Source organism: Pinus tabuliformis, chromosome Q (genome assembly GCF_031772625.1).
Source record: "Pinus tabuliformis cultivar Carrire ecotype Pingquan chromosome Q, CPIR1, whole genome shotgun sequence".
Taxonomy (NCBI): Eukaryota; Viridiplantae; Streptophyta; class Pinopsida; order Pinales; family Pinaceae; genus Pinus; species Pinus tabuliformis.
Genome location: NC_142296.1, coordinates 173,610,644 through 173,622,483, shown reverse-complemented (window position 1 = coordinate 173,622,483; position 11,840 = coordinate 173,610,644). Strand labels below are relative to the sequence as shown.

Sequence of the window (11,840 nt, the reverse complement as noted above, 5' to 3'; positions counted from 1 at the left end):
GTAGTGAGTGCATAACAGAAATTTAATATTTTGACACCAATGTGTCTAAGAGAAAGCAAGAGAGAATGGGTAAGAATTTCTATCTATCAGCGCTCAGTAGTTTACTGTGGGTGTGTATAACTGTGAGTGCATAACAGCCACCAGGAGTGCCAAAAGAGGTTCAAGAAACAAAAGTATAATAGTACAGAGGTTATAAAAGCTGCCACACTGGATGTGAGTGCATAACAGAATAGTGTGTGCCTAAGAGAGAGCGAGGGAGAGAAGGGGAGGGGGGTTTCTATATTTCATCACTGAATAGCTCACTGTGGGTGTGTATTGCTGAGTGCACTGAAAATTTAAGCATTGACACTAATAAAGATGTTTGTGCATTCACGTTTGAAAATGAAGAGAGAGAATTGAATGTTATTAACACATCCACAAGGCCAACTATCCTATAAGATGGAAAGTATTACCTATGACATAAAATTTCAAGATACATCAGCCACGCTCGAGAGTGGTCAAAATTTCATCCAAGCGGTAACAAAGTAGAATGTTTATAGCAACAGAATTAGCCCCAAAATTGTTGAAATCCCTGACCGATTTGTCGGATCAGAGAAAAGACATTTACTGTTAATTCCAAAAAACTAAGCAAAGGGTTTTTAAGAGACTGGATGAAGGTTTGTGCCCCCTCTGCCAAGCATTAGCCCACTTCATTGAGGTCCCTCACAGCTAGCTGCCTTGATGGATTACACACTAAAAAGCTGTGCCCCTCCTTTGCCATATCCTACACAGCTCACTCCTTCGCAATTGCAGCCATTCACCTAAATTTCTCTAGGAAACTATCCATGAAATAAAAAGGTTGATATCTTATCCTTCGTCAATCTAATATCAGAAAATAGACGAGCCAGAAACATATTGTGGCCAAGAAAGAAAAACTCCCTGGAAACTAACTTCTACAAGGATAAGATTCATCTACAAGAGCAAGAGCACGGCAATGTGTCCCTGGTAACATCAATGCTAAGAGAGGCATCCTGGGATTATGTTTTAAAGAGGCAAAAGCTCTAGGAAAGCTTTCTAACCTTTTCATAGCTGAATTTACAACAGAAGCAGGTGGCATGTCATACCACCTAAGATAGAAGGAAAGGAACATGTCAGCTAGCAAGTCACTTTGATATAATTCAGCTGAAGGTGGCCTTTTTCCATTGGTCAAGTAATTAACAAGATCATTGCAATAATTAGCTCCATCCGTTCTTCTATGTTGCCAATAATTAAGTATATCTTCTACACGTTTTGCAAGAGCAGCAAGGAAGGTGGATTGAATGAGTTCCCCACTGACACTCTGTAGTTTACCATCAACGAGTGCCCCAGAGTAAGCCACAGCCACCTGCAAGGAAAATTGGAATATATGAACACTTTTGAAGAGATAGATCATCATTCCAACATCCATTAGAAATAATGGATTGCATAAACGCTAGAAAGATTCCAAAGGTCCATATTTTTAAAATTTAATAGTCCATCAAATGTCAATGACTTAATATTCTGAGAAATTGTTAAAAATACCTTCAAACTAGAAAGGGCCAAGGTGTCATTGCACATAGTGTGTTGACTTAGTGCACACTCAGCAAGTGACGCAACTGTTGTGTACAGGTAAAGATATGTCTGTTTCGCATTGACATATAATAAATTCACCCACATGTCAGAACAATTTTCAAAAGAGAAAGAGAACATTGTAATATAACAAGTCTATGAAAACTACAGTGAAATGAGTAGTACCTGCAGAAGGGCTGGCCGGTCTGTGCTGACACATTCAAAGAGCACTTGTACACAAAACTCTTGGAAATCATTTTCAGTCCTGCACATTCGATAATGATATCTCACATTTGTCATTACATTGCATGCTACCCAATAGACCAAAGTTTGTCTCGGTAAACATTAACAATCATTTTCATCATTACCATGTGAACTTTGAAGTGAAAAGATTGTAAACTAATCAACTCAAATTATATATACCTCACCCATGGCTTGTAATTCTATTCATAGAATATCCCCAAAATCGAATTTGGTATAAGATAAAGATAGTGAAATCTGATATAAAAGGAGGATTCAAAATTTTAAACAAAGATATTAATGGGGTAGACCACATGCTGAATTACTCTATCTCCCCTAGTAGCAATTAAATATTTGTTCAAGGTATTTAGCTTTGGACCCCTCTGCATGCCTCTTTTCTCTTTTTATGACTCCTTTTCATGTTTTCGTTGTACACAGTTGCATCTAATGTCTGGATGGTTCCCAAAAATCTCCTTGCAGATATACTAAGTAGTGTTGAGTATTGACATCTTTATTTTAACTGTAAGAATTGACTAAGGACATTTGGTTGCAGGATGCCAATGTATACTAGATGAATTTTACAAAAGGCAAGCACGAAGCACTTATTTAAAGCACACGTCATGAAGAGACAGAATAAGGGTATTCGATGTTCATTATTCTCACTATTTGGCGCTTCTGTGATTAAGACGGAAGAACAAATCAAGCAATTTACAAATGAATTTGAGGATAACACTATAATAATTTGAAGGTTCTCATGTCTTGATTTCAATGTTGAAACATTTGCGGTTTGTCCCTTCTGGTAATTTATCAATTCATAAAATTCAAACATAATATTCACTTTGATTTATGATATAGAATGGATCTATATTGGTTTTGTTCTTCATTTTTTGACTACATTTGATGACTTCTCTATTTCAAGTATATTGGTCAGTGTTTCTTTATCAATCAATGATTTCTTGTTGGCGTGTTGCTCTATCTTTTCCTATACCATCTTTTTCTCATACTTAACTTAAATTGTGTAAGTAAGCTTTGATTATAAGTCTTTAGGTTAGAAATCACCACACCTTTAGATAGTAAGTTCTTGTTAGATTTCTCTTTGAGATCTTGATTCACCTATTGTAATTTCTGATTGTGCTTCTCATCCTTTTTCTCTTTGTTTTGTGCAACTTCTGATTAAGATCCCTTGGGAAAAAAATTCCAATCTTTGTGATAACTTCTTGTTGAATTTCTTCTTGGCATCCTGTGTCTCTCAAGCTTCTTGGTCATATTGGCATGTGACATCTCACAGAAATGGCGTATTATCCTTGGATTACAAGCCATGTCCTCCAAGATCTAACTTTGTGAAAAAGCCACTCTGTGAATCTCATCTAATAGCTCATCAGTATTTGGAAGAGATAATTTATCCTTGATAGGAAATTTTGTTTAGATCTCTATAATCAAGACACATTAATCTATGCTTCCTACATATGTTCTAGCTGTAGAACTGTATGTAGCCCTGTGTTGGCTTGAATATGATGAGCAAATTGCATAACTTTATAACATTCTTAGGATGTTTTAAGAAGAGCTAATGCTTAATGTCTTTTTTTAATCCAACAACGAAAGCTTCCAACAGATGTCAATTGCTTATGTTACCCATGCTCGTGGCCAATACAAAAAATTTGAATTATAATCTTCAACATCAACTAAGAGCTTGAATCTGGTCAACTGACTAATGTAGTCTCATTCTCAAACTTTGCCATATTGTGCTTCTAAGTCTCTTGTAAATAAAACACAATGATAGTGATAAGAATGAGGCTTCCTTTTAACTACCCATTGATACAATTTACAGGGTTTTGTCTCAAAGTACAAAGTTGCTAAGGAAATCCTTCGCTTATTTTCCATAACATTATGCAATTCAAAGTATTGTTCTATTTGGTTCCCTAATTCAACCTTCGGAAAGAAAATCCCTTTAGAAATCCATACATGATTAGATCCAATATTAGAGTTAAAGCCTACCAGCATGTGCTTATTAATGGAAGACTGTTCAACATAAAAACTACCTATATTATCATGAATTCCTTCGGTCAAATTATTACTTTTAGAAAGCCTCTCATCTAGGGTATGAATGAGCTTGGCCACTATCTTATGTTCCATGGGTTCCATCTTATTGAAAAATGTGTAACAAAAGGTCGGTCTTCATAAATATGAAATGTACTTTTGATTCTTGTATATTGTAAAATGAAAGAAAATTTATTATTGTTATTTTTGAAGCATGGGTTTCATCCCCAAGGTCTTTTATTTTAGAGGTCAAACACCCATTGAGTACATCTAGGATTAGCCCTAGGGTCAAGAAATCAAAAGAGTCATTGTCATATAAGGAAGACCCCATCGGGCACATTGTAACTTGTAAAAATAATTATTTTTGTATTTTAAAGTGTCAAGATACCTTCCAAGACCAAGTCAGCCTGGCAGCTAAGAAGTCGACCTATTCTAGGGCATTTCGTCCACCTTGGAGGCCTATATATAGGAGGGAACTAAACCTCCTTAGGACATCATTCATCCTCTCATCATTCAAGTGAAGGAGAAGAAGAAGAAGGCCAACAAAGAAGGAAGAAGGACGAAGACAAGTGTTTGGGTTACTTCTCTCTCTCTTTCACATGTGCGAAGGAAAGAAGGCTACGCTTTTGTTGCTGCTAGATCGAATTTGAAGAAAGTGCAGAAAGAAGGTCGAAGGAAGGCTCATTAGGTCATCCTCAAGCCCTATAAGAAGAATAAACTCAAGCGAAGGTCAAGAGAATCCTTGGAATCCCTAAAATTTCAGACCTGCAGTAGAGGCCGAAATTCTAGAGCTGGGGGTTGAAGTTGTGCTGTTGGATTAGATTTGAATGGGTTTGACTTGGACAAAGGAAGCACATCATCAAGAAGGTTGGACTTGGTCTAGAGGTCTTGGAATTCGTCAATTGAAGAATCTATAAGAAGATAAGAGATTTGCGGGTTTACCTCTCAAGTGGAGAGGTTTTGGCCCTAGCTTGTAGTCTATATCCTATGTTCCTGTGTACTGTTGATCTTCTTGTTTTCGTACTTGTTTGACGATAAGAATAACATAATAATAAGAGAAGAAACTAATAAATAAGAAAAAGTAAAAAGACATCACAAGAAATTATCAAGTTTAAGAGAAATCATCCTAACTATTGTCCTATAGATTTCTCAACATGGAATCAGAGTTAAGGTTGGCTCAAGGCATGATGAAGATCACTACTCCCTTGAAGAAGTCTCTACATAAGTGTTCTATCATAGCAAGTCATCTCAAGAAAGGTATCAACGCATTGTGGAATCTCCTATTATTCATCAAGAATAATATGACTAAGACATCTTCAAAGGATGAAGGATTATTCTCAGCACTTACTGGCACATTTGAAGATGAAAATATTTGGGTAATCGATAGTGGAGCATTAAGACATAGGACTGGTGAGCACAATCAACTAAAGACCTTATCAAGAGAAAAATCTTCTTACTCTGTTGAGATTGGTGAGAAGAAGAGCTATCCTGTAAGTGGAATTGGATCAACCTCACTGGAGCTATAGAATGGAGGAAATATTCATCTCAACAACAGCCTATTTGCTCTAGGTTTGCAAAAGAACCTACTCTCTATTTTATGTCTAGAAGATAAGGGAGATAAAGTCACTTTTATAGGTGGAAAGGTTGTAGTATGGGATAAAAACTCGAGCATCAAAAGAGCAAAGATGATTGGGATTCGTGAAGGAAAACTCTACAGATTGCTGACTCCTCTCTCTCAAGCTTTGGTTCACATTGAAGTAAGTCCATGTGAAATTTGGCATAGAAGGTTTGGTCACCTACACTAAAAACTCTTATCAACCCTAAATTCAATGGTGAATGGCATCCCTGAACTCAAGGAGGATCATGAAGGAGTATGCAAGGTGTGAAAATTCGGCTAACCCCAAATCCTATTGTAGAAACTGATGTTATTTCTTCTATTTGTTAATTAATTAAACAAATTACTTTCTATCTGCTATGGCAAATATCGAAACAAATACAATGAAAACTTCAGAAAAAAAATACTGCGGAAGAAATAAAAACACTGGAAGAAATGCTAGCACACACACATAAAATGACAATTATTTTTGGATCAATGTCCCCGGAAAAACACAACTTGGGAAAACCGGTGCATCAACTGAGGGTTTTATTATTATGCAGTGGTGAGAATTTGAGTACAAACTATGGATGCTTAAACTAGCAATCCAAATAGAGAAATAACTGGCAATAATAACTAGTGAGAAAAAATTCTCACTCCATAGGTGATCCCAAACTGACCTCATCCTGAATTGAGCTGCTCCTTTCTCCCTTTGCGTAGTCACTATGTCAACCTACGCAGTTACTGCGTCCCACAAGCTCGAAACTGCATCTCCTCTCACTGTCTTGTTAGCTGTTGTCTGGGAAGTTGATACTCTTTGCGTCTAGATCCTCTGCCTAGCTTCTGGCTCAAAATATCAACTACTCCCCAGAAAAACATAAATCTTCCCAAGAGGGCTCTGCGTTGCCTCTCCGTGGCAATCATTGCCTCTCTGCAATGTACTCACCAGAACTGGAAAAAGCTTCCTTCAGTCTCACTATCTCTGCCCCTTTCTCACTGCTTTGACCTCACTGAATCACTTCCGACAACACACAGCTGCTACTCTGGAAATAGATTTCTCAGCAAAATTGAACTCTACAAGTGTATTCTCCAAGCCCCATCGACTTTCTTCTTATAACCCTCTGTTGAGACTTCAACGACCAAGATTAGATCTTAATCTATGGCTAGGATTAACTAGAAGTCGATCCGTGTGAGTTTCTATAAGATTAACACCATAACTTAATTAATTCTGATTAATTAGTCATATTCCCTAAGTTTAGACTTAGGAAATCTTTAAAAAAATGACTAATAATCTAATTAAGTCATCTCTAGGCGTAATTTCCAGAAAAGATTTCTGAGTTTTGGAGATCTCATGTATTCTAGCATCTCCACAAAAGTTCGTGGCTAGAACACATCCGATGCTACAAAAACTAACACTCTCTCTTAGCGAGGAACGTGTTCTAGTGCTGCAACCCACTAAAACAACACCTTGTCTCTGCATCATCTCCTATCACACTGCTAATGTCTGGCTGGTGCTGCCCACCAACCACTGTGCAACTCTGATATGTGTTGCATCTGTGTTGCTGCTGGCTTTGTTGAATTGCTGCCAACACTGTATCTGCACTACAACTCCCTCTCCATCTGCTACTGCTACAACTACAACATCTGCAACTGAAAGGCATCCAAAATACTAAATCAACTGTGATTAGTATGATACATCTGTCACCTAAGTCTCTGACAGCTGCTAGTATCTACGTTGTCACTGACGCATTTGCGTTGCCGCTAACTCTGCTCTGTGCCAACTACACTGCTGCCAACTCTGCACTGCGCTCCCCGACATTTGACATGCAACTAGACTCTGCATCTGTCACTCTGGCATCTAACTGCATCTATTGCCACTGATCCATCCTGCTACTAAAATAATGTGGGCCCCCATAGCAAGGTATTGATTCAAGAGGCGGACCTCCTCAAGAATCCTGCCCATCTGTAGCACTCTGAGGCTACAATACCAAGTCAGACCACTTGACTCCTGGGGGTATGTCAGCGAACATAGCGAAGTCTTCCTCCAGCCTAGAGAAAATCCTATCGATCTTTATTGATGTTGCCTGCTTCTCCTCCTTGTCCTTCTTCTTGAGAAGACACTAGGTTTTGTAGCGGCCAAGCTAACCACATCTAAAGCACTTGACCTTCGACAGGCCCTTCTTCTTCCTTCGTTGCCCCCCTTGTCCCTGACTGAAACCCTTTGATGTGAGGGTCACATTCTCCTCCTTCACCCGTTTCAATCCGCTGATGCTGCCACTGATGGATCTCTTCACTAAGTTTTGCCTCAACTCCTCCTACTATAAATCGACCCACATCCTATCCCACCTTGGCAACGTTTCTCTGCCCAAAATGCTTTGGACGAATACTTGCCACTCGTCGAAAACACTATTGAGTGCCTGTTGTCGCGCTGATTGACACGACAACCCTTAGACCGGGGGCTGTCACTCTGATCCCCGATCCCTCCGTTTAAGCCTGTCTCCCGCGGCTAAGGGGGGTAGTCCCTGTGAGATAATGAGACCAACTGCCGACCAGTTGGTTGGGAGACACGAGACACGATAAAAAAGCACTCGATGGATTTGATTAATTTAGCAGACCAGTGCCTTAAGAGATTATTCTTACAATGATTACTTGTTAAATGATAAGAAAGATGAACCGTGAACAGCAATCATTTGTCATCAAAAGGTATCAGCGAAATCACATAACCAAAACGATATCCAGCGACTGAGAATTTTTTAGAAGATAAATGCTTTAAATCACCACGAGTCATAAACCATTAACCAGATATCAATTTCGCATCTCGACTTGAAAATTTAGATCTCAGCATAAAAAATATGACGATTCCCGAAAATAACTGGATCTAGAAAATTTCCAAAAAAAAATTTTATACTTTTTTTTTTTTGGAAATTTTTTTTTTTTTTTTTACCTAGAATCTAAAACATTAAAATCTAAAAAAAATAAAATAAAATTAACTTAACAAAGCCTAAGCTCTAAAATCTTTTTATTATTTTATATATATATATATATATATATATATTTTTATCAAAATAAACCAAAAATTAAAATCTAATTAAAGTTAAATCTAAAAAATTAAAATCTAACAAAATATAAATCTAAACAAAAAATTCTAACCAAACCTAAGACTACGGATCTTCTATATGCATATATACCCCTTTTTTTTATATATCATTTCTTTTTTATATAACAAAAGTTAAAAAAAAGAAATCTAAAAATTAAAACTAAATTATATTAAAAAAGAAAACTATAATGTAACAAAATCATAAATCTAAAATTCTAAACGAAGGAAATACAAAATTTTTTAATCCTAATGAAACGTAAAACATAACTACGCCTAAAAAAAAAGTTTATATTACATATATGTTTTTTGATTTTTTTATGAAAACTAAAACATAAAACCTAAAAAAAATCTGAAATACGAATACGCCATATATCTTAAAACCTAAAATGCAAAAAAACGCTGAGACGAGGCCAACAGCAAACTTGAGCACGCAGACAGGAACGGCAGCAGGAGAAAAACATCGATTTAAAGCTGAGAAAATTACCTGAGCCGGTGGATGATTTTTTACCTGAGCATTTCAATGGCAGACGCGGAAAACGCAGGGGTGCCGTTTGCATGGTTTCGAGTGAGAATCCTTCACGCTGGACGTTGTGATCTGAGACTTAAATCGTTTTTTTACCTTGACGGCGAGCAACGTGGAGAACCCTTCCTAGCTGACGAAAATCTAAGGTGCGTGATAGTGATTTGGCTGCAAAGCTGATGCGACTGGGGCTTCCAAGCGAAATATCCAAAGTTGTTTCACCGCTCAGGCTGGCCACTGAGATTTACACGTAATGCAACCACTGATGAAATTTCGATGCCGTACGAGAATGTGTAAAAAGACCAGAGCATGACCTTCTCCAAGGTAATGCGTGAAAAGGATTTGCATAACAGTTTTAAATAGCGTGATCGATTTGAAACAAATGCGTGAACAGGACTTGCGTAACAGCCTTTTTTTTTATGGCGTGATCGATCTGGGCTTATGGCTGGACGCTTGCAATGATAAATTCAACACGTGAAAACTCTGACCAGAACCCTGACTGCGAGGGAAATAAATCCGTTGATTTCTTTGGGGGATCTCACGCTAATCACGTCTGGAACCAACCGTCGCAGAGACCACCCTTTGAAAAAAAATTTGCACAGATATATGAACGATGTATAGTTTAGCGATGCTTGAAAAGGCTCAGAATGGCATTAACAAACAGCTGATGCATGTAGCAGAATAATGCGATCCTCCGAGAGACAGAAAGTCTTTGAAACAATAGGGTGCTTGGCAAACCCTTGAAGAAAAACCCGGCTCCTGCAAGTTGCCAAAAAGACAAAACCCTAATGAAAACTGTAAAAATTTAAAACCCTAGATCCAAAAAAAAAAAAAAAAATTGAAACCCTAAAACAGCTAATTAATGTACAGATATGGCCCTTTAGCAGCCAGATTCAGCAATGAGCACAAAAAACATTTCAAAGAATCAGAAATTTCAGATGGTCACTGTGAAGAACTTCAGAAAATCTCTCATGCAAACTTAGAAAAATAAATCGAATGATAGACCCAGGATCAAATCCAACTGGGCTCAGCAAAAAATGCTTGCGGGAGTTGGCTGGTTCAGCCGAGAACTTCCCCGAACGCCCACAAAATTTCCTTCAATGATGTTTTCTGCACAGCTCAAAACAACTGTCAATAAAGAGGGCAAAAATGCTGCTAGATCTCAGGAAGTAATGGAGCTACCTGCCATTACTTCAGAAACCCTAACAACACCCAAACCCCAGCAAGTGAACAAGATATCTGTGCTCACAATACTCTACGAAAAGCTATTATTAACGGCTGAAAATAACATATGCAGAAAATGAAACAATCTCACAGCATTTCAAGAGAGTAACACCAGCAAGATATGGACCCCAAAGTCTTCTTTTATTAACCAGAAACAGATTTACAAGAGAGCTTCTTCAGTATCTGACTCACAGATCCAATGATCTGAAATAACCACCTAAAACCCTATATAAAGGAAATGATCCCAACGGCTAGTTCGAATGATCCATGTAGAAATGATCTCGACCGTTGATGAGAATCAAGACATCTCTTGATCTCATCCGTCGATTTATTCACTTAATTTTTTATTATTATTTTTTTAAATTTTAAATTTTTTTATTATTTATTATTTTATTTTATTTTTTAATTTTTTAAATTTATTATTATTTTATTTTATTTTTTAAATTTTTAAATCTTTAAATTTTTTATTTTATTTTTTATTTATTTCATTTTTCTAAATTTTTAAAATTTTAAATTTTTTTATTATTTTATTATTTTATTTCATTTTTTAAATGGATCATCGAACTAAACCCTTGGAAACATCACCTAGGACCTAGGACTTAGGACTCACGAGGGGATTTAAAACATTTTTCGACCCTCAAGACACATTACATCATGACTTTTACAACTTACATTTCAAGGGGACAAGCCCGCTTAACACAAGCCCTCATCAATCACCCAGTTCTGCGACACAACTATAATCTAGCAGATTAACACACTAGGATTTTCCTAAAGTTCTAATGACAAAATGCATCCCGGCTTTGGGGTCAGGTTTGAAGGAAAACTCTGCCGATCCATGGATCGGTGAGACGAAAAACCTTCCGGGACATAAATTATCATAGAAAGTTAGGTCCACCTAGGCAATTTTACATACATGACTCATGTCTGCTAAGATTATCTACAATTCATATATGCAGACTGGGTTTACAATAAAAAACGATTAAGCTGCTGATGATGGCAAGGTGGCACGGACATGCTGATCAGGTGCTGCTCCTTTCTGTCAAGAAAAAGGGGGTGCACTGCATGGGTAGTTGACCAGTAGAGGTCAGCAGTGCCAATCATACTAGTTTTGAGGTTTGAGGTGTCGCTCCAAGCCTCCAACAACTAACAGTTGATCCCGGATCTCCTGAATCCTAGCGAGGTAGGAGTCTATGTGTTCCCCCTTCTGCATCCTAGTGCATCTTAGATTCTCGTCCAGATACATCTTTTGCTGCTCGGAAGTGCCCTGATATAGCGTGAAAAGTGTATCCCACATCTCTTTGGTCGTTCCCTGGCTTGCTATGTGTATTACAATGTGATCTCGAACACCTTCAAGAATGAACCTCTTTACCCTCTCCATCTCCTTTCAGTGTTCCTTCAGCTAATCTACATCAGTGGGGATACCTACCACTGCATCTATGAATGGCTTCAGGCCATATTCATTTAGAAGGAAGGACATCCTTGCCTTCCAGATGACATAGTTGGAAGCACCGTCCAACCTATCCTGACCTCGTAGTGGCCATCTCAACAAAATAAGTCGAAAT

General features: G+C 37.7%; 1 protein-coding gene across 1 annotated transcript in view; it reads right to left on the bottom strand.

Annotated features, from left to right (window-relative positions):
• Positions 1 to 713: 713 nt before the first annotated feature.
• Positions 714 to 11,840, bottom strand: part of EMB2771 (E3 ubiquitin ligase) — a 497,708-nt gene continuing 486,581 nt past the window's right edge. Inside the window, exons 35-37 of the mRNA XM_089384149.1 lie at positions 1,753 to 1,831; positions 1,540 to 1,638; positions 714 to 1,363 (exon numbers count right to left, since the gene is read on the bottom strand). Coding sequence (XP_089240275.1) covers positions 926 to 1,363; positions 1,540 to 1,638; positions 1,753 to 1,831 — 616 coding nt within the window. The 3' untranslated portion in view covers positions 714 to 925. The remainder of the gene's footprint in view (positions 1,364 to 1,539; positions 1,639 to 1,752; positions 1,832 to 11,840) is intronic.